This window comes from Harpia harpyja, chromosome 1, assembly GCF_026419915.1.
Source record: "Harpia harpyja isolate bHarHar1 chromosome 1, bHarHar1 primary haplotype, whole genome shotgun sequence".
Lineage (NCBI taxonomy): Eukaryota > Metazoa > Chordata > Aves > Accipitriformes > Accipitridae > Harpia > Harpia harpyja.
This window is the reverse complement of record NC_068940.1, coordinates 60,369,577-60,393,483: the sequence shown is the minus strand read 5'-3', so window position 1 is coordinate 60,393,483 and position 23,907 is coordinate 60,369,577. Positions and strand designations below refer to the sequence as shown.

Sequence of the window (23,907 nt, the reverse complement as noted above, 5' to 3'; positions counted from 1 at the left end):
TGTACCTCGCTTGCTTTCTCAGCAACTCCAGTTGTCTCCTTATCCCCTGCCTTGACACTGTCCTGTATGAAGAGGAAATACGGTCATCACCTTATTCATGTTGAGGCAATGGCTGCAGAGAAATTGGTATTAATCAAGCTTAATGGAAGCACGGCATGTATGGGATGCAATGAAATGAATGGCTGGAACTGAATGGGATAGTATATAGCAAGCAGAAAGATTCTTGCTGCCACATATAATCTGAAATAAAAGTAGTTATAGGCTAAAAACCAACACATAAAATCTTTTACATATGTCATCATCATCACACAGTAAATGCTAAGGACAATTTTATTTACTCTTATTATCAGTATTCTCATAATAGCACCAGCTTTGAAGAATTTTTAAGTAAGCAACCCACAACACTGCTGACCTTGCAGTTTCCAGCAAGCTCAAATTTCTCCCACCCAAGACTTAAACTGTTCCCATTATAACCTGCTGCTGCCTCTGCAATTCACCAGAGTTTCAAGGTAAATTTTCTAAAACACTTACTTCTTCCACCCAAGCTGGGACTGCAACTAATTTAAAGGGGCTGTTCAAAAGAGGTGGGTCACAAAGTTCATCATTTTTTTGCAGAATCACCTTTCTCTACATCCATATTTAGTGGTACATGCAGCAGGTGCCTGACATTTCAAAAATTAGACATGTGTCAGTGGTTTTCCAAATCAGACACCCATTTAGGTGTTCAAGGGATCGAATGCACTGAACAGTAGTGGGTTCCCCCCAAATAGTACTTTTGACAGCACAGATGCCATCTAACACTAGGTCCTTTTCTACAGAAGGTCAAGAGTCAAAATCGTTAAAATTCAGGCCTGGTTTGAAACAGTTGGAAGTGCTTTTTTTCTGTTCAGGTTTGACTCCCTGCAGACACAGGCTATTTCTAAAGACACTCTGCTGAGGACAAGCAAATCAAAGCCTTGTTATGGAAATCCACTTTGCTAATAAATTTTGAGGCTGCTTTGCAAACACAGGTAGGTCAGATTTTTCAAAAGAGTTGTAAGGGTGAAGACAAGTTATGCAAACCTATGTGAGGGCATGGTAGATTGGACCGTCCACTTCAGCACTCAGAAATGAGGAGACCTCAAGTACTCAGGCTCCAGCTAACTGCCTTCACATGCCCACAGCTGTCACCCCAAAACTTCTACAAGTTTCAGCTAAAATGGCTGCAAGTTTCTTTTTTAATAAAAAGATGCTGAGTCATATCCAAACTTCATATCACTCATGTTTTTTCTAATTTAATCTTCTAGTATTGCCTGCAGTCACCTCATAAGCCCCAAACATGTCCAGATGCCAGGGCAAGGCAGCTGCTGACAGCAGCGTTACCATGGAAACCTCTCACAGCTTTAGCCCCTTAAAATTACAGTGTTATATAACCTTTTTTCAAATGATTAATTCTTCTTTCTTTTTTTTTTTTTGGAAGCTGCCAAGCCTCTGCCATGGAGTCCTCGATTTTATAGTATGTTTGAGAAGACTGTGGAGGGTCTTAAATAGAAAAAACAAATATCAACAGCAAAATATAATTATTTCTTACTCCAGCGATGCACGCATGAACACAGCCACCCACAGAAGTCTCACTTTGTTTTTTTTTACAGAAGAGATGTACACAAATGTTTCTGTTGCCCATAAAAGCTTTCTGTCCAACTGCAAGTCGGTAGATAGATGCCTTCCCTACTTTTACTATTAAAAAGTGCTGAATTTCTGCCATCAGCTGTATTTACAAGTCAATCTGCCTTCAGAAATGAGCATCATCCTGCACTTTATAGTCAGGAATGCACCAGCCTCTGCCCTTCTCTTAATAATACCCTGGCAATGTTCTCTGGAAAGAATCCCATCAGCCCAGCTTTGGGCCTCTTTGCAGAAGAATCTAATATATACATATACATATTTTTAAATGAGCGCTGTTTTCCAGGCTAACTGAAAACACAGTTCTGGTGGGAAAGGGGAAAGTAAGAGGAGTTCCCCTTGCTTCCCAAAGCTAATTTGACTATTGTGCACTAGTCAAATCAGTAGCATTTTGCTTTTGCTTTTTTGATTAGCTGGAAGTTGGGATTTTGTGGATGGGGGGTTTGAGAAGAAAGGCACGGTAGCATGAACTGTACCATTTTTAGGGCATGAAAGCCTAGTAAAAAGGATGACTGAAATAACATCTGAGTAAAGTAACACCCTGGTTCAATAAACAGAGAAAAATCTGCTTCTGCAGACTTCAACAGAATGACACTATTCTACATCAGTTCTCCCCCGTATACAAGAGCCATATATTTTTAACAGCCTCATGCTCCAACTTTGTACCTGCACTTAGTCGCACACTCAGAATTTGGACAGTTGACCGCTCTTCTGTATCTAACCATTGTATTGCTCTCCCAAATGATATGCTCCGCCATTTGGGCACTGTGAATTGTACCTACAGTGGGATTCAACCATAATTAGATACCCTCAAAGCTGCAGGCTGTTTCCTGGCCTCTGCTGTACTTGCTCAGTGTCTGCAAAGAGCTTATCAGGAGGTAGTTTCATATATGCTTATACACAGCTTTGAAAACCACAGTATTTAGCTGAGTGTCTGACCGCTTTAATGGGAGAACATCAGAGTCCAGGCAGGCATCAGACCCAAAGCACTGAAAGCCTCTTTCCAAACTAATGAGCATAACAGAATTAAAAAAGCTGATCTCCGAGTAGTGCTCTCAGCTCCAAGCGCTATGTCTCACATGTAGGAGAAGAGGAAAGGGAAATAACAAGATTTCATAAACCTTCACTTTATTATAATGTCCTCATGTCATCTTTGAACGTGAAAAATTGATGTGTGATCACCAAACAGGATCAACTGTTAACAGCTACTAATAAAAACTTCATTTGTTCTGTGGCATTTGAGACCTGAAGAACCCGGACAAAAAAATGTAATGAGATCCCAGGCAGCAATTCTGACGAGCTCTTGTAATGAAGTCTTGGCAATCATGTTCAGGCAGACTACGAAACAGCAAGTAACTGAATCCAAAACTTCCTGAGTGGCAAGTGGTACTCTATCCCCTGGGTCATTCTCTCCTTAATTTAAATGAAAACCCTACCAGAAAATTTACTGCAAAGCTCCTACATTGAAGAATGCATGCCATAAATTTTCTGGATTAATGGGATGTGACAGGAAACTTACCACAGAAAAATGAAACTGATTAGTAGCTGTCACTCCAAACTGGAAGCTACTAAACTCGATAAAAGATTCCCAATAAGAAAGTATCGATCAATATTTTACAACTCCACTTCTAAAGTAAACTGCCACTCATAAAACAAACGAATGCAGAACTGCTGTCGAGAAATGACACGTTTTCATCTCTTGCAACTCAGTGTACTTTTCCTTAGCTTTGATCATATTTGTCATTAATCCTAATCTTCAAAACTCTTCTTTGCAAGTCCTGGAAAGCCCTCCCTGAAATAACAACCCCTCAGAGCCAAATGCAGAATGACTCAAATTCAGAAATTTTTAAAATCAACACTTTTAGCTTATTTTCCCAAATCAGCAAGGACAACTTCATATTCAAAAAGCAACAAAACACCAAGCTCAAACCTCATCAAAACTGTTTAACTTCTATTTAATGCCTACGGTCTTCCTCCCAGATTGCTCTTAAATTGCCTGGCTCTTGCACTATGTTTCTCTCTGCCTCTCTCCCAACAGCTCTGCAGTCCTGTGCCTCGGCTAGAGCAGCTGCTGACAGACTGTGGACCCAGAACTCCTCATGGACAGTCAGGCAGCAAACCAGATCATCTGAAAAGGTTGCACCGGCCGGCGAGCGGATGCGTGGTGCTGCAGCCACAGCCTGTCATTTAATTAGCACTTAAGACATGCAACAGGCTTCAGAGCATTGCTTTGTCTTAGTGCGTGACAAAACAGAGGTGGCTTCCTTTTAGAAAAATGGTGAACTTCTTTTACAATTTTTTTTCTTCATTAAATCCTTCCAGATAATCAAAATAAAACCATACTTTCAGCTTCATTAATATCTGTTCTTCCACATTATTCCCTGCCATTGACTCATGGGAAGAGGAGAGCTCCAGACCAATGACTGATTTCCCATTCCTCCTCTCTCCACCTTCCCTCCCTCCTTCTTTATTCCAAACTATCAAATTTACTCTGACTAGACATGAGGCATTCTGGACAAGAGTTTGACAAAACGATGTGCCTCAGACAGGCAATTTCATTCTTTGCCCTACCATAGAGCTGACAAGTTATTACGGTGATTTATATCAACCAAAAAGAAAACACACAGGAGGGGGAGAGCCTGGTCTCCACAGACTGTGGGGCTTCCTTCGTTCAGTTATGTTATTGGAAGGGGATGATCCTCAAGTCACTTGCTCCAGTGTGTACCATGGAACCAAAAAAAAAAGAATTAAAAAAAAAAAGAAATAAATACTCAAAATTCATGCAAGTGTAATCAGAATTAAACCCTAAACATAGTTCTGGGGAACACATCAGGACTGCTTCCCTTCATAGCTGCAATGCTGCTAGGAGTCCACGAAGAATGGGAAGGGTTGGACAGAGACAGGCATTATCTTCCCTTTCCCTCAAAGTCCTCCAGAACAGCCCACCCAGCACTGCCCCCCTTTCCTTCTGCAATAGATTATTTTTCCTGTCTTAGGAAGATGGGAGCAAGGGAAGAATGAATTAGGCAGGTGCTACAGTTAAAGTTCAACCTGCCTCTTTGTATCATTTGTGCTGGATACCACTTTTTAATCCCATGGTACAGACAGCTGGAACCACCCAGGCAAACTCATCAATTCATCTTTAAGAAAGGCTTTAATAAACTACATTTGTACTCCAGAGCCTTGTACACCAACACTAGTACTTACTTCTTTCTGCTGAAGACAGTTTGCTTAGTATCACCTGTGGCTTTTGCACGGGTCTAACACAGCCAGCAGATAACCAGCCTGTCCTTGGTGGGTAGACCTAGTTGGCCTAATGCTACCCTCCTAAGTTAATGACACTACCCAATCTGGAGTCAGCGATAAATGTCACCATTAGGCTTGTAGTCTCTGAGCCACTGCCATTAATGAAAATGTTAAACAAGATCAGCTCCGGAGACAGATCCATGAGACGCTACAGTAGCTGCATATCCGGTAAGTCTTCTGTCCATGCTCTGAGCTGTCACATCTATAGGTGCCACTTCTTCAGCTAATTTGCATCTACATAAGCTTAGTATTGCTTCCCATGGGGCAGTGTATCAAATGCTTACTGAGAAGCACCTAATTTTATGATGAATTGGGTATCACCACCCCTACTTAGCAGATGAAGATACACAGAGACTCACTCAAGGCCAAGAGCAGTTCAGCAAGCTGAACCTTGTTCTTCTGGGAACACTCGCGGCACCAAACTGTGCCGATGGTCAAAAAGCACAGCTGTACAGCTTCCACTGGCTTCTGTGGCAGAGGAACCAACCCACAAAACTACCCCTTTTTCTGTCCAGTTTTTCAGTAGTAATCTGTATATTCTAACAGTGACAAACACTCATTAGAGACTTCAAACATGTCATTGTCTCGAGGAAAGCATGAAAACTGTTGGTCTACAAAAACAGATGCATTTTTCCTCCAGGGTTTCTTAGCCTGTGGGTATCGCCCACCATCAAGACCTTCTGACAGTAGTATGTAGAAGAGGAACCTCTGTTGGATAAAAAGGATATTCATTGAGATACCTGTTATAAAAAGGGATGCTAGTCAGCAGAAAAACTCCACACATACTGTCTCAGACCACCTCTTAATTTGTAGTGATATCAGGTGCCCTGCTTTGTTCTTCTTGCAGAGCTGTTATTTCTTCTCCTCCCACTGTTTCCTGAATGCTGACATGTAAAAATCTCCAAACTGGTGCTTGAAGTTTCCTCTTCAGCTCATGGCTGGCTTTTAAAACCATGAGCCTTGTAGATATTTATATTACAATCACTTTTTTCTGGTATTTTCATGCTCTAGCAAGGGCCATACAAGATGTACATTGGCTTAGTGCTTACAGCTCAGCTTGAAATGAAATGAGAAAACTGCTAATAAGGTCATTTAGAAACGGCATCAGTTCTTTCCCCTTCTGAAGTTCACCTGGAATCAAACAAGCTGTGAAACTACAATCACTCAGCTGAACTTCAGTCTAAAATGCCAAACATAAGAGGAATGACATTTTAGGGCTGAAAGGAGGACATGTGCTGGAGAGGCATGCTGTGACACGGTTGGGTGCTGGGGAAACCAGCCATGGACGCATGGTGATGATGGAAAGGATGGCTGAAATGCAGCAGGCACATTCACCATGACAAAAGGTGGCTCGGATGAGGCCTGGGAGGTGGCATCGGGGACAGGTCACTCACCGCAGCCTGCTCTGCTGGCTTGGCAGGCTCAGCAGGGATGGCCTCCTTTTCCGCAACAGCAGCAGCAGGGGTTTCCTCGACCTTGGGTTCCCCAGGTGGAGCTTCTTCAGCCTCAGTCTTTTGTTTTATTGATTTTTAAGTAGACAGTGGAAAAATTGTTGAGGAGCATATGATAGTGGGGAGGGAGGAGGGAAACGGGAACTGTGCCTGGCACAGTGCTGCTTCAGGGTCAATCTTGCCGGGCTTTGCCAGGGAGAGAACAGCAGTGCTTGGCCTTAGAGCATCTAAAGGGCATTTTCATCCTCAGTGTTCTATATGTAAACTGAGCCAGTCCTACATCCCTCCCTCACAAGGAAAGAAAGCATCAGCTTCCTGAGCTACAGAAAGGGGTGATGGAAGTAGGGGGAAGGCACTCAGTTTGCTCAGAAATACTCCAGAAACTGATAGCAAAGCCGGGAGTTGAAACTGGCACTCGTGTGTACCAACCCTGGGCTTCAAATATGAGTTTTTTTAAATTATCCCCATTCCCTAGTTCTGCCTGTTCTCAGACAATATAGTCCCTTCTCCAGTGAGGGTAGAGAAGCAATTAGCAGAGACTCAAACAGTTTTTGTATGCACAAGGTCAACCACTGACTACTTGAATTCTGGCAGTATGAAAATCATCCCTGCTTTCTTATCAAAACACATTCCCTCTTGAGCTCTCAATCACCTATAAGGCATCCATTTATCAACCCACTGTTGGAATTTCCACCCTTTTAAATTCTGGCCTAAGCTTGCTTTTTAGCAAGAGGATCTAGTAAATATCACCAGCCCTGCAACACATTCAGTCCTGTGGCAAAATAGCTCACAGCAAAAGTGCGATCTCCAATGGAGACATCACTTTTCAAATACACATGCATACAAGGGCAGAGCTGCAAGCTGTGCTCAGCATATCCCATTTATAAGATGGCTCAGTCAACCAGATAAAATAACCCCAGTAGATTAATTTGCCATAAACAAATTGCTCAGCATAATATGAAGCTCAAAAGCTATTTAGCTGCTTTGTAGTTGATAACAAGCAGCTGGCTAGGTGGTCTCCTGTGATGAAGAGACGGCTTCCATGAAATTCTTAAAGATACTAAAATCCTCTCTTCCCTGAAATTTTTCAGGAAAATCCCATAGCTCTCACTCCTTTTCTCACATACTCCTTAAGCAGACCGATTTTTAATGAGGTACAGAGAAGTCTGCCTAAGCAAGACCTTCAGGATTTGGCATAGCATAAAGAAACATTCATTTTATTATACCATGCTGTGCAGAAATCTCTCTGTGTACTGTGTTAATGCCAGCTCTAGGGAATTTCACAAAGAAGAAACAGGACTGAAATGAGAAACACAAAGTAGATTTATCCCAGGTAAGATGACTAATTAGTTTCCTGAGGTTTAACGCTGGAAGAAACTTCCAGGCTTAAAATCACAGGTAACATGTTATAATGCAGATTGCATTGATGTGCTTCAAGTCACTTGTTGACAAGCAGTCTTCAGACTAGTTACCACATTTCAGCTACAAGTAAAAATACTCTCACCGTATTCAATAACCATTATGAACACAAGCACCACCAGAGGCATTATACAAAAGCCACATTAAATAAAACTGAGTATCACTCTGCTGCTATTAAGTAGCTATAGCACTCACCCAGCAATGCTGCTGTTCCACATCCTTACTCCAGGCTAACCAAAGACTGTAAGAGAAACTAAGAAACTGCCCAAGTATGATCACTTCCAAAAAGATTCTCTACTCCATAGAAGTAGACTGTGCCTACTATTAATTTGTGGAGAGTGGATAAAACTACAGCAATATTGGAGACATTATGTACTATCACCTGCTTGCTGTACACTGGACCACAGTACTCATTCTTGTCATTTCTTAAATGAAAAAAATGAACAAACTGTTTGACTATACCTTTGAAAAGTAAACATATCTTAGAATATCCTGGTTTTCTTCTCTTTCTCTGTGCTACCCTTGTGAAGGACTGTTTCAGTGAGTAAAGATTTACAACTACAATGATATCACCCACCAACTCCTCCAGGTTAATGTTTTGTGATTTAGAGGATGGAAAATACAAAAAAGGAGAAAATATTTTTGCATAAAGGAAAAAGGGTGCCATTTTTTACAAGGCATTTAAAAAGGAAGCAAAAGCCACTCACCAAAGACTCTGTCACATTCTCATTTGATTGCACTGTAAATGCAGAGGTATCCTAGGTATAGAAATGAAAAACAATGATGCAAAAATATTTGAGATGGGATGTTTGCAGGTGTCTATCAAAGACCTGATTTTTTTAAATGGTTTATTCAGGTAAAGTCATAAGTAAATTCACATAGAATACGATGACAAATAGATATATAAATCGATATTAATAATAATTATTAGTTAAGCACTATTAATATTAAAGACATTCCCCTTTCAATTATATATTCTATGCTTCTAAACCATGCAATGTTATTAAAGGCAATGAAAAACCCTTCATTAAATACATGCAAATTGCAAGGACTTTGTTTCAGGCACAATGCACTTCTAAGTTGTGAAACTCAGAATCTTTTTTGCAGACTACACGTGCCTGTGCCTGGGAAGCACACTAGCTCTAAGCTACTCTCACATTCTTTTGATTCTAGGCTTTTATTTGAGTAGTAACTGTAGTAATTATGGATACAAAATTTTACCTGCATTAAGAAGGTACAAAAACGGAGATGTTTTCCAACGTCTTACTCATTCAGAACCAATTAATCTGCAAAATATTGATGGGCCAAATCCTTTTCCTACTGCAGTGGGGGCATCATCATTTGATTTCCTCAGGGCAAACATTTTGCCTTAATTGTTAGAGGTGGTAGCCTTATGGTTTGCCCCTTCCTTCTTGATCCTTTACTAACTGAAACATCCTGGAGCAGAATGTTTAAGCATTGGAAGACTCATTTCCATCCTTGTATAAGCTCAGCCTTTTTGGGTGCTTTTAAAAAATGGCGTACAGTGTGTGCTGTGGATGAGCCAGTCTCTAAAAGGATGCTGGAAATTAATAAGGCCCCAGGTTATCCACCTGAAATCTGGGATCTTGGCACAGCCCTGGAATTTGAAAGCATAAACGTGGTATCTTCATGCACTGTATCTCTGCGATGCCTGACACAGAGTCTCACCATCAGCACAGCAGCAAACAAATAATTTTGGTTTAACTTCCAGATTAAAATATATCTTAAATGAAAACAGAGATGCAGAAACAAATGAAACTCATTTTATATATACACACACAGAGTCACTGAAAGTATGTGAAACTGAGGAAACCATGCTTTACAGGATTTTGGGATTGTGAGAAAAATCCACAAAAGAGCACAATAACAAAGCTAAACCAGTCCTTTGAGGAGGAAAAAATCAATTCCACTAAGGTAGTCGGATTTTTGCTATTAAATTCAGTCAGGCCAAGAGTACCAAGACCATTAGCATCATTATAGTAACATCCAGGAATAATTTCTGAGAACAGACAAGGTTTGGATTTGAGTCAGTATGATTGTTGTGCAGCTCGTCTGTAGAACAGATTTCCTGAAATTGTACAGCCAGTCCTAATCCCTTCCTAACAGCACAGAAAAAAAAAAAAAATCTCAAAACATGTTTATTTCTTACCTGTGCAAATCCATTAAATGCTGTGCTGGATGCCTAAGTAGAAGTGAAGATCAGAACAAATTATCATCTGTTCACTAAATCAGAACACGAGTCAAAACATTTTTATTTGCAAAATAAAAATGTAGGCCAGACATTAAAAAATAAGAAAAAAAAATAAAATGAAGGGTAAGACAGCAAGAAATTTGACAACAGTGCTATTTGAGAACAGGTGACACAGGCTTATAGAAAACAACAAAACCAAAAAGCAGAGTAACTGAAGTATTTTTATAAAATAATAATAAAAATAAAAAAGACTAGGTGCATTTAAAGTTATACATATAAAACACAAAACCTGCGAGACACAACGTGCCTTCACAGTTCAAACTTCATTCACTGTTTTGAAACGCATTTTTGTCAGCCTGCTTCATTACACGGCTGAAGGGCACCACACTATGAACAGTTGCATGGCAATTTTTCAAAAAAAGAATAGCACTGGCTTAGGAGAGGCAGTAGGAAAAACACAAACGGATTGTTTTTAAACAACAAGGTTATGCATGGCCTAAGGAACTCTTTGTCTAGACTAGGCTACACACTGGGGTAGGTACCTCTTCTTTATCAGCCTCAATTTCCTGGTACAACAATCCATATCTCCGGTTAGCAATTTCATCTTCAGATAAATCTGAGTTGTTGGTCTCATTGTCTTTAGGACTAGTTGAACTCTCGGTGCTAGCATTTCTGGAATTTCCCATTTGAAACAGAGCCAAGGGTCTAGCTATCTCCTTGCTCGGTCCAGGATTTCTAATGCCTGCCTGCTCCCCAGGCAAGCCTTGTTTTACTGGTGCCTCCTGACTTTTATTGCTTGTGCTTGCACCTACTTCTCCCCAGCTGTTATCAGTCCCTCCTAGGTCTTGTGTAGACCATTTATCACTAATGCCTAACCAAACATTTTCCATGTTACCTTCCTCTGAGTCTTGCTGCTTGGGGAAAAAGGGCCAATTATCCAGTCCATTGGCTTGGCCATCTGACAGATTAGAAAAACCCCAGGAATCATTAGTAACTGTTGGATCCCAGTTTGCCAACCAGGGGTCTGTTTCCAAGGCTTCAGGAACACCACTGCTACTGGGATGCTCTTCAGTGACTGCTGCTGCTGCCCTACCTGTCACTTGGTCTTCTGCATTATCTAGGCAAGGACTACCACAGCTTGCGCTAGCAGCATCAGCTGTCTCAGGCAGCAATGCCCACTCTTTTTCAGCAGCAGCTTGACCTTCAGCAGCAGCGCTACCATTTGGGAGGAGGCTGATGCTATTGTCTTCAGTTCCTTTACCAGACTCTTCTGCACTGAATAATTCAGCATCACACAGAACATTTCCAGCATCTGTAGGATCCTTTTCTGTGTGGTCAGTTACCTCTAGGTCAACATGGGCTGTCATGTTTGTACACTCCATGGATGTACTCTCTCCAGTACCACTGTCAGTTTGGTCTAAGCCATCCTCAAATGTCCTTTCATGGTCCTGATCCCAGATACCAAAGACTCTCTCAGGTTCAGCGCCAGTGCTTTCTATAGTTTTACAGTTGTGCACTACTATTTTGTCCCCACCTTCCAGCCCTGTGGTCAACAATGGTATTTCTCCATCTGTCTCCTCAGTGACATTGACCCATTTGAATTCTTCTTCCCTAGGGTTTTCTATGTTAGCACCACTAGCTCTCCCAGTATCCCCATCATTATCTTCCAACTCATGTAAATTTTCGACCTCTGTGCTGACTAAAATTTGAAGATCTGATTTTGCTATACCCTTATGAAGTTCTGCCTCACTGTTTCCTTTGGTTTCACAACCTTGCTCTTCCAGTTCCTCTGTACCTTCTACCTCCTTGTAGTTAACAGCTCTGGTCTCTACCTTTTCACTTGGCTTGACACCTGCCCACTCGTCTTCCTCCCGCTCTTCCTCTGCCTTTTGCACATCACATGGGAGGGGTTCATCCAACAAGCTATCAGTTCCCAGGATGGGCATCTCAAAACTGGTTATGTTCTCTAAAGGCTGATTTGTCACCACATCTTCCCATGGGACATTTTTGGCATCCAACTGGTCCTCCAGTGAAGTCCTCTGGTTTTCGTTTACAGAAGCTGACCCTGGTGCAGCATCCTCCTGCTCACCTACAGCAGGCCAAACACTAGCAGGCAGAGTACCCGTGGATTCGCTTGAGGTTTGCTCTGCCACAGAGAAAAGCAAAGAACCACCTGCAGCGATTTCCTGGCTGACACTGGGTGTGCTAACATCTAGGCCCCAGTTGAGTGAACCTAGATCAGTTTGAGATCTGTTAGTATCTTCTGATGACCCACTGTTTGGGGTTTCCTCCATGATCAGGTTACACAGGGAAAGACTTTTTGAAGAATCAGGCTTTAAGCAGACAGAAAAGCAAAGAAAAAACACAAGATGAAAAAGATAAAGGAGGACTTGATGACAAAACACAAAATTTATATTTTACTAGAGCAATTTTAATTTAAAGAATGAAAGTGACTAAATTAAGCTGTTTAAGGAAAAGCTATGTGGTTTGCAACATTTGGAGGCAATAGATTGCAATGTAAAAGAGCAGCACTGATAGACAAAACCAGAAAACTACATATTACACCACACTGATTAAAGCATGTCTCTAGAGTGGTTGTGATTTTGGGGGGAGGTTTGCTTACCGGCTGCACCAATTCGCTGCTTGTCTGTATAGAAGAAAATCAAACATATAAAATACAGAAAAGAATAACATGATGTACTTTGTTACAGCAGCATTTTGTTAATTAGCAGTACTTTAACCAGCAGCAGTTACCAAACTGGTGTGGGGAAGGAACGGCAGGTCCTCTCCTGCCGCTCCACAAGAAGACTAATCCCAGGCCCCTGAATTTAAGCCACACTTCCAGCCTCTGCATTACATTATAAAAGAAGTTCTACATGTACGTTGAATATTTATCACACTTTGCTTTCCTCTGCGAGCCACTGACATTTTTATTGTAGGAACCTTATTACATCTCAGTTGAAAAGAGGGGTTGCTCTGGGAGATGGTGACCAAGGTAGGAAAGAGCACAAGTGGCAGTGGGGTTTACTTGTATTTGCCCTAAGGCATCACTGCATCACTCAGGCAGTGCAGAGGGCCCTGAGCATGTAGCTCCGATTCTCCATCACCCTCTGCCATGCAGAGGCATTTACATCCACACAGAGTAAGGTATCAAGTCACAAAGCCTGCTGTCTATGCTGCTACTTTGAACAGATACAAATGCTGCAAGGAAGACCAACAACTACTCTGCGCTCAATTTATTAAGAGAAACTCAGTAAAAGGCTGAGTATCCCTAACTTCAAACATTTAGCTGTGAAGCTCACTACTTTATGTTTTTTTTAAACTACAGCAAAGAGGAAAATAATTATAATACAGAACACACATAATATTAACAAGCTATAAATAAAACTGTGCAAAAGGAAGACATTGATAAAGCTATCTAAGTTTAGAGCAATAAATTCAAAACATTTCTGGGTTATTTTAGATGGTCTAGATATTGGCAGCCTTGAAATTTTGGCTAGCCTACATACATGACTGTTTTTTCAGGCTTTTTTAACCTTTCCCAATAGAAACAGATGAGCATTTAACATACATCACATATGCCATGTGTTGACAAAACAGTGCTGCAAATCTAAATGCACAAGAAGCATCCACAGATTTCTGTGCTGGCTGAAGCTGCAAAAGGTCAAAAATGAGCATACCAGGCTCAACGTCACGTCAGCTCAGCTATCTCGATGACATAAAGTCAAAAGAAAGCTCACAAAAATGAGTTATTTTCTTCCTGCAGATCATTGTATTTGATTTGGCACCAGGATGAAGAAGAAAGTTTTCAAGCAGTTTCCTAAAGTAGCAGCTTCTTTTGTGAATAACTCCAGTTCACTGTATGCCCACAAAGACAAGTTAAATTCTCTCTTCACTCATTAATTTTGAGAAAATAGTTGTCCATTGGGTTAAAGTCCTGAGGAACTACACTTTCAGATAATTAAAACAGGTGACTAGCATCCATTCCTATCCTCTTATAGCTGTAATTCAGGCAGGCATGAGAATAAAAGCAACACACACTTAGCTATAATGTTTGTGAATCTTATTAGCCTAGATTTCTGACATCATTTAGGTTTTGTAGGCCAAGCAATAGAGATTATTTTTTGTTGGTGGTGGTTTCAAAAGATCCCCAGTGGCTTCATATACTTGAAAGCGTTTGTCACGGTCTGTAAATTCTTTATCTTGGCTTTTGGTAAAAGCACTGTAAATCTGAGTTTATGGTGTTACAAAATCAGAACCACAGAAACATCCCAATTCACAATGATAAATGTCAGGCTTACCGTCCATAGATCCCATGGCAATGTCTGAAAAAAGGAGTGGAAAGAAGAGGCTCTTAGAAAAATACTGTTCATATACTGTATGTTCAACATGCTACATAACTGTGTGCATTAACTAACAAGAGAAAACTTATTTATATGCATATTTATAATACATATATATTTTATTTATTAGTGCATGTGTGTGTGGGCAGGTACATATCTGCATAATACGCTTTTTGTTTAAATAGGATGGGCAGTATGCAATGGATTGTGGCATTTCCCACTTCAAAGCAGTTGCTGCTTTCCAGCAAACTCACACCGCCACGTGCTTGAGTAACAGCCAGATTCTGAGCTGGTGACTTTCAACAGGTACAGGAGTGTCTGCAAGGTGTAAGCCTTAAAAAGCTTACATAGGTCAGGTTTTTTAGCCTATTAAAAAATGATTGAGCTATCCACTGAGAACAAGTGGGTTTTCTCATAACTCTGACACCAGAAAGGAAAATGGCATGCTTTTGGGGAAAGAAAACAAGAAAGTTGTTTTCATTTTCTTGTCCAGTCTGTTAAGTAATAAATGTTAATGAACTCTCAGCAGAAGAGCTGAGTGGACAGATGAAAGAAAAGCAGCAGACTTCATGACTACCACATGAGAAGGAACTTTGCTGGTTGGTCCCAAAAGCTGTCTGAGATGCTTCAAAACTTATCTACTATATTCACACCTAGGTTAAAGTCCATGAAAAACAAAACCTAAAGATGTTCATAAAGTAAAATGTAAAACTGTTCCTGAAATATTTGCAAATGTTAAATGTGACATCTAACATTTGCCTGAGAGAAAGGATTGCTGCATTTAGCTTCTTTTCTTGCCTGCTTCTTATTTTATAAGGACAGAATGGCTCTCTGAGCAACTTCTGCTTTGACAAACAAAAGACACAGTAATAACTCACTACTCAGATTTACAGCAAATCAACATCAACAGCCATTCTTCAATCAGTTTAATTTGGTTTAAGTCCAGGTACATGCTTCTTCTGTGGACGTAATTCACAAGTGCACCTGTTTACTCTGCTGTAATGTTATTAGCTGAACATTCAAGCTTTAAGGAAAAAATGATAGGTCTGTTCTTACAGTGCTAACTGGTATCAACCCTAGATGTCCTACTGACTTCCATGGAAGGAAAGATTGCTCATTTTTCATTTTTTTGTTTTCCCTTCATTGCTCATGAGACTTTGAGCATGAGGGGGAAGGAACAAACTGAGGGAAAGGTGAGACAGACCACAGCTAGCAAAAGGAGGTGAGGGCCAGGCATGTTTAGAAAGGTCACTTCTGAAGCAGCCATAGAAACAGAAAAGCAACTGAGGAAGGGTAGACCAGGGCTCACTTACTGTGGTCTGATCACCCTGGCAGAGCAGTGGAGGGAGGTAATTAATTAAATGATCAATAGGGAAGTCACGCCACATCTCCTGAGGCATCATGGCACAGATGACTACTCCTATCTTCACGTCACTACTTCAGCAGTTTGCTGAGGGGAAAATATCCATGACTGAGGCAAAAACTATACACATATAGAAATACCACTTAAGGCCCTCATCTTAATCTCCCTGCAAGGTAGCACAGGGCTCTCCAAAGACTGCAACCACAGGTTTCATTCTGTCTATGCTGCCACAGCAATGACCCTGCCACATACAGTGAGACTGAGACCCAGACTGCAGGACTGTCTTCCCTTCTTCTAAAAACACTGTGGTCTGACTCATCCACGCTCTTGTGAATGTGGACCATCCTTTCTCATATACATATGTTGGGAGGATAAAGTGAAAGGAGAGGAGAGACTGAAGGTGCTCAATGAATGCTTCCTACGCACCTAGATGAGAACTTACAATGTACTTTTCTACACGGAATTATATTCTGTATTTCATGATACTGTTGAATCTAAACCAACTCTTTTTCACTAAACTAATAAACCCTTCTACAATCTGTACAATACGATGTCAGGACAAATGTGGTCTGTCACCAAAGTTAAATGTCTTTGGTTTAATGATCCCACTGTTCTAATCAGCGTTATTACAAGACAAGCTGAAAGGGTAGAGTTAGGAATGTCACAGCTAGAGTTTTCTGTCACTGCTGAATGCCAAGGAATTTCTTTCCCCTTCGCCTTCCCCTTCCTCTTCCCTGTTCAGAGGGAGCAAGAAAAATAACAAGTAAGATGCACAAAGCCTCTGCTATAATTAAACAATTCTCCTAGCAAACCACAATGAAAAATTTCAGCTAATGTTCCGAATGCTGACAATACACTGTTTTTCTGACAGTGCGTAACGCATCAGAAATCACTACAGATCTCATTATATAACTAGGACTGCACACCAAATAAGAAATTAACTGAGGAAGAGATCAGCAGAGAACCAGGACTATCTCAGCCTTAAAACTTCTTTGTCTTCTCACTCCTTTTGGAGATCTGCATTCCTGAACAGCTGATTAGTCCTTTCATGTCTCACAGTACAAGCCAGGTTAGTGATAGCCACAGGGATAATAGGTTTTGCTAACAGTGTGTTAATATTGTTTCCTTCTTTGTGTACAACACAGAGCTACAGCTCTGTTGGCCAGGAGAACTTCCCTACTGTACTATCAGCGCTATGGGTAGTGAGGGCAAGTTCTGGATCTTAAAATAGCAGGTCTCCTAGAGTTAGTCAATGAAAATCAGCAATTTGATGTATCAGCCTTTTTTTTTTCTTTTACTTTTCTTCTTGTTTTTTCATATTGCTGCAAGAAACTACCACGGCAAATACTACCATAGAATGCAGAATTTCTTTAACACAACAACCCGCAAGGAAACATCCTATTCCATCCTCTCATTTTCCTTGAGGTTAGGTCTAAAATAGATTTACAAAAGCAAAACCACTCAGATCATATCCACTGCTTGGTACAGAAACTCCATCAAAGCAAAGCAATCACATGCTGACTCCATGAGATCTAGGTCCCCTGAGGCATCTTTCCAGACATGAAGAGTCAAAGCCAGGTCAGAAAAATTGTCAAAAAAACAGGCACTGGAGAATTATAATGTTGGCACTAAGAGTTATTCTAAAGATGGAAAATAATGGCATGCCAAAGTCAAGGCCAAGGTACCAGCAACCATTCTCACTGGCAGACATCTCATTTTACCACCTGACAATTTCCTCTACTTCCAGTACATCATCAAGTACAGGGTTACTTAAGGGGAAAGATAGATGGCTGACTAGAGCTGCTCAGTAAGATCAAGTTTTTCAGACACTGCAGATACACTGCTTATTAGTACATGAGGCAAATCTTTGCTACAAAACACAGCACGTTGCGTTCATATGCTTTGCCTACATCAAGGCAAAGAGATACCTGAGACATGGGTGAATGAGTAACTCCTGTTGATACAACTTCTGGTTTGAAAGGGTCGAAGTCCAAATCTAGCAAAGATTCCTCTTTCTTAGCTTCGGGAACTTCATTCTGTTAGAAAAGAAACATAACTCTTGAAAAACTCATCTTTCAAAAGCTGCCCTGGGCAGCAAAATATTAAGAGGCCCAAGAAAAAAAAAATTATATCACAGACTTTCTAGCTGTGGTGCAAGCCAGGAGGGGAGGAAGCTCTGAAGACTTTCCTGAGCTTTAGTGTAACTTTTAATTTTAATTTTATGAGCTTCACTCTTATGATGCCTGTGTTTTCTCTGTAGTGCAGCTTTGCCTTTTCAGGCTAAACAAATCGCAGCCCTTTTGAAAAAGTGCTGAGTGTTCAACATTTGACTGTGAAGGCCCTTTTAAAGTGCTTTGAGACAGACACCAAAGTTAAAAACTACATAAATGGCACCCAATGTCCATACATTCTAATAAGTGAATCTCTCCCCAAACACAAACACTAGTAAAAAGCCAATACAGAAGGACGTAAATGCATTTGAATTAAATTTCAATTCTGAACATGAATACCAATTTACATTTAATGCTGCCCTTAGCTCTAAACTTTAGGAAACATCTTACATAACATTAACTAAATCTTGCTACACTGATCTGCTCTTACAAAACTGGATTACATGGTAGAGCCTTTTTTTGCTTGCAATTAATGAATTAGCCAAGGCCTCTGAGGTCACTATAAATATATATATTGGTTCAACGGGCTACAGGTCTTTTCCACTGTAAAGTAACATGAACAAATAATTAGCATGCTTCAACATAAAATTTTAATTAGTGTGAAACTTAGCTGAGATTTAATTATCACTAATGATAAACATTCTAGGCAAGCATCTTGGTTTTGGTAACAAGGCTAGTACTGCCTACTGCTAGCTGTTCAGTGTTTATTAAATAGTGAGAGAAGCTTGCCTTTTGATGTACATAACATGTAGATAGTAAAGTATTCATTAGAATGCTATTTTGGAAAGCGTTCAGATTGGAAACAGTACCATGGGAAATTATTTGTACACATACATTCACATATAATCTTATGTAAGAATGGTAACCACATAGCCCAATGTCCTGTCCCTGACTGTGACCAAAGTGTACACCAGGGGATGTCCACAACAACAGGGCAGTCGTAAAACCAGCAAAACTAGGAGGTAATAATAATGATGATGATGATGATAGTAAAATAAACAAACAAAGCCTTTCTATTATTAAAAAATTTAAGAGTGTAAACTTTCCAAATTAGTGTTACTATTGGTAAACAGATGTTGGTAATTAATGGCTTCCATATGCCACAAGACATCTGAGCTCTCTGTGTCATCTGAAAATGTGGTCAAATTAGCTCCTCAGCTCCCATGCTAGGAATGACAGAGTGACCTGGAACTCTTCAGTCTAGAAGAGGAGCGCTAGGGGTGATGTGAGCGGGGTCTACACTAGCCTGAGAGGCACAGGGGTCTTGCTGCTCCGTGACTCCTCCAAAGCAGGAAGGCATGTGCCAGCAAAGTTGATGGGGGCAGATGCGGAATAAAGAAAAGGTGGTGGTGCTCCGTGTGGCAGAGTTCAGCTGGGGACCTCCTTGCCATCGGGTAGTATGAATGCGAAATATTTACATGTGCTGAAAAGACTGAACAAATTTGTGGCAAAAAGTAGTCTGTTGAGGATTACTAAATAGGTAGAAATCATGTTGAAGAAGCCCCCAAGCTGCAAATGGCTGGAGGCTAGGAGACTATAGGAAAAGGGGGTGTAAGGATTACCAACTTTGCTTGCCTTGTTTTATATTCTTCCCTTGGCCTATGCTTCTGGCCACTGGTGATGACAGATAATTGGTCTGACACACTGAAGCCAGTGTTATGGTCTCACACTTTAAAAAGTCAAAACCAAAACAGCCCTTCCCACCAGTGACCAGCATTACATTCATTCTGTCATGCCTTTCATCCGATGTATTTAGATTTCATCACGTATGCCCTTGAGGCACTAGTACTCATATGGTCACACAGCTTGATGAAACAACACAGCACTAGCTAGCACATAATCAGAGATGGATGGAGAAGGAAAAGTTAATTATCTTTCCGTGAGGTTGGAGAATGAAGTTGTTATTTATAAGAACTGAATCAAATGAATAGGAGTCTCACTTAGGCCAGGTGTGATGACAGCTAAGGTATCTGTAGTGACAGGGTACTGATCACTGACTTCAAAAATTACCATTACCTGTTACCTTCAGATCAAAACGAAGAGAACACTTGTTGTAACTTTAAGAACAAAGGCCCAAATAAACATATAGAATAACTGAGATAACACATTAGATGGAGATTTAGGAGAAAACAGGAACCTCAGGAAATCCCTTGATAAGGGACAAAACTGTGACAGGAAGGCCTGCCAATCATCCTGTGTTAATTCCCAATAGCATGACGAAGCATGAATAAATGCCACATTTGAACAAGGTGGCTGTGGCAGAAGCAAGGCCGTACCTCTCAGAGGACATGTATGCAAAAGGGAACGGAGAAAGCACAAGAAACCTGCAAGGACCACCAGAACTGCCACCCCCTCTCTGCACACAGTCTGTACAAGCCTTAAAATAGCTCTAGCAGATATGGGTTGTTCACTTCAGAGCTGTTGGACACACTGAGACATGTTAAGTAACTGGAGGGGGCATACTATAAAGGCCTACAATGTCCAAGCTAGTAACTGGACACTAGGGAGCAATGTGATGTGAAGAAAACAAGAAATAAAGCAAGGAGCACTCATTTCTAAATGATCCTTTCATCTGGTCACCCGAATATCACATCTTCTTACTTCTTTGTTTTACTTAGCAGTAATTAAATCCATTCTTGACAATGAATAAACCAGAAGTATGAGCTGCTTTGTTGAATCAGGGCCAAAATATTCAACAGCATCAAGCAGAACTGTCTTTCACCATCTTGCACAACACTGAACGCATTAGTACTGCTTAGTAAAGAAAGATGAACAGCAGCAATTACAGGCTATTTCTGTTCCAGAAGAGAAAAGTGTTTGGCCTGTTAGTAATACTCTCTGAAACATGGGTGTAAAGCAGCAAAGCTCTATTTGTCAGCCTGTTGGTTTTGTGCCTCTGAGTGAGCACAGTGCCAGGGACACCAGCGGTGGTCCTTTAGGAAGTCCTGCACCATTAGATGGCTCTGCAGGCTCTATAGCTTCCTCCATAGGGCCCAACAAAGGCTCTGGGAGTACAGGAGATGCCATAAGCACCAAGAGGAATAAGTCCGTGTTTCTGATGCATTTCATGCAATATATTTTCAATAACTGGTTCTCTTACAGAAGGATATAAAGCCTATACATCACACTATTTGGGTATGCCTGTACATACTCAGAGATCTCAGATACAGTAAGGATGCTTTAGTGTTGGGGGTGGGTTTTGTGGAGGGAGAAGTACAGATGATTCATGAGAATGTGGCCAGGGAATAGCTTAGGGCATTCCCAGGTCCCTGACTGTGGAGGAGGGAGGGACATAAATCACTCACTAAAGGGAGAGCAATTTTTCCTTGAGAGAAGAGGGAAAGATTTCAGTTCTCAGGAGCGTACCCCGCCTTTATTATGCCATTCCGTTTTTATACCAATCTCCTGTAGAAAGATTCTGGAAATGTGACTTACACTCATTTAAAGCCCCATTCTAGTGTCAGCTCTTAATAGAAAAGCAAACCAGTTCCATTTCTGCTTCCCTGGCTGGCCTGACAGGTGAAGATAAGGTAGATACAGCATTTAATGCAGGGGGCCACATCTAGCACAGGTTACACCAACTCTTACCACTGATGTCAAGGCTCATGCTGCCAGAGTGATAACTCCCATGAAGTCAGGGTACTTGCAAGCTCCCTTCAGCAGGAGGGCCCAGCAGTGGCTGCATACTGGGAGCTACCATTAATTCTTTAATTGCATGGGGACTTAACTATAAATAACTCTTTTCTCTTCCAAATAGATCCCTGTGGATGGCAATGCCTTTTTCTCCCCTCCACAAGAAAACAAAACATCACATGTTCAAATTCTCTACAACAATTTTGTTTTTCATTGCTGTGCCTACGCCCTCCTGTATGGTCAAATGAATTGGTACAAAAACAATAATTCACATGAAAACAAAAATTTGTAAACATTCTGCATAAGCTTCAGATCTGCATATTTCTCCCCAGTCTATCACACACAGGCTCACATTTCAGAGTTGTAATTACCATAACAGAAAGGGTCCATTATTGAACAACCAGCAGTTACCATAACTGCATAAAAGCTGAATAACTGAATACAAATTATACAGACTTCTTTTACACAACTCTGGCTTTTCTGTTTGTTATATGCAATTTTTAAAAATTTCACAATTTCCTAATAATGAGATAAAAGTAATTTTGACCAGTTCTCTGCTGTGTAAGTAATGTTTATATGAGTCAAAACCAAGTGAATGAATAATTTAGCTGGACCAGCCTTTTATACCTGCAAAATGTTGATTAAAACAGCCAAGATCCACTTTTTTTAAATCACTCAAAAGTAAAAAGGAATACTTTTTATGATTTTGATAGAAGAAACAGAAGTAATGAAGGATCACTGTAAAGTGCCACTTGAGATACTTAGGATTAGGAAAAAATAATCTTAGATGAACTCTGAGCTTGTAATGCAATCTGGATGCAGTTAAATCTTAAATATGGCTGCTTTGCAGTATTTTTAGTCTGGCGTCTCAGGATATCTCTCATTTTTTTCAGCATGTTAGCAATATTAGCCCTTTTGAGTGATTATGTGTGGCCTATTCAAAGATGAAATACCGTATGTGTGACCCTTTCAAGATAACATAAAATGGTAATTGTGCCTCTGCCTTCTACCTGCACCCTCCTCCTCCCTCCCCACGGAGATCAGCCCCAAGGCCACTATCTTGGAGAACTTAGGGTGATTGCAAGGTTGGACCCATACACCATCCTCTGAAGCTTACCTGTGATGGGGTCATCACATTGATTTCTGGGACAAAGTTGTCATCAAAGAAGTTAATGATGTTCTCCTGTTGCAACTCCTTCGTGGGTGTGAGCTTAGGCAGTGGTGGGACTGGCGGACCTTTCCTCAGCTAGGCAGACAGCAAAAATGTCACAGATTAGTTCAGGGATAAAAGAAAAAAGCTTCAAGCTAGGCCTAAACAATTTATGTTGGGTTTTTATCTCTGCTGCTTCGCCTTAAATATGGGAATAAGCCATGGGTTGAAAGGAACTGTTTGGTTGTTCACCACCAAATGCCTTGAAATAAACATTGTGGGAAAAGCAAAACAACTCTATGTTTCAAACTCATTCCAACTCAAAGTTTAAGATTTCATACAAAAGCATTTCTTGGCTGATTTTTTTCTGCTGTGACAGGCACACAGTGCAAGACACTTCCTATGCAGCCCATAGTTGGAAGGGCAATACTGCACAGAACCAGGCCTCTGCAGCTTTTGGCTTCTTATGTTCATTCCTGTTTAGCTTTGGGATTTTGTCCCTGCCCACCTGCTGCTACCTTTAAAGCCTGCTTAATGCTACGATCATATCATCTCTGGAACCACAGCACCTCAAAGGTGCTTAGGTTACTAATTCCCCCTGCTTTCCAGAGATTCACATAACTATGATAAACTAATTGCTTGGAATAATACCAAAACTACTGGATAATTTTAAAATCTGTCAAAATACCAAGAAAAAAAAATTCTACAAAAAATCTACAAAAAAAAGGTGGTATAATGACATAATGCCATTGGCACCAGTAAGACTAAACTGAGTCCTACCAGATGAATATTCAGGTAGTGAGGTGTCACAGTTTGGGAGACCAGAGAAAACAACCGTGCTCGCATGTAAATAAATGCAAAACTAGATTTCTTCTGATGTGCTCACACCATAGAAATAGCAATCAGCACAGAAGCTATCCCAGTTCTGAAAACATAAGTAACGTCAACACAAGTCTTTGATATGTTCACGAAGTATCACATACAACTCTTTTGCTACAGATGAAACTGATGCATGAAACTGATTCTTATTTCATCAATCCTGGTGAGAATAGAAATGATTCCAGTGACTCCAACAGTGTCAAACTTCTCAATCCAGTGTTAACAATAACCAATAAGCCTTTAATTAATAATCAGTAATTATCACAGCAGTATTTAAGCTAGCTCTATTATTTAGTGTTTTAGAGGTTGGCCAGACCA

At 40.6% G+C, this 23,907-nt stretch overlaps 1 protein-coding gene across 10 annotated transcripts in view; it reads right to left on the bottom strand.

Annotated features, from left to right (window-relative positions):
- The window catches only part of AMPH (amphiphysin), a 122,764-nt gene that overhangs the window by 11,563 nt on the left and 87,294 nt on the right, over nt 1–23,907 (bottom strand). For 2 of the 10 annotated variants that reach the window (XM_052796227.1, XM_052796218.1), the window contains exons 11-19: nt 22,678–22,806; nt 17,685–17,792; nt 14,352–14,375; nt 12,674–12,697; nt 10,593–12,383; nt 10,009–10,041; nt 8,546–8,596; nt 6,363–6,479; nt 6–62 (exon numbers count right to left, since the gene is read on the bottom strand). In XM_052796227.1, the coding sequence (XP_052652187.1) occupies nt 6–62; nt 6,363–6,479; nt 8,546–8,596; nt 10,009–10,041; nt 10,593–12,383; nt 12,674–12,697; nt 14,352–14,375; nt 17,685–17,792; nt 22,678–22,806 (2,334 nt within the window). The remainder of the gene's footprint in view (nt 1–5; nt 63–6,362; nt 6,480–8,545; nt 8,597–10,008; nt 10,042–10,592; nt 12,384–12,673; nt 12,698–14,351; nt 14,376–17,684; nt 17,793–22,677; nt 22,807–23,907) is intronic. The other 8 variants (XM_052796295.1, XM_052796255.1, XM_052796280.1 and 5 more) reach the window with 6 other exon arrangements.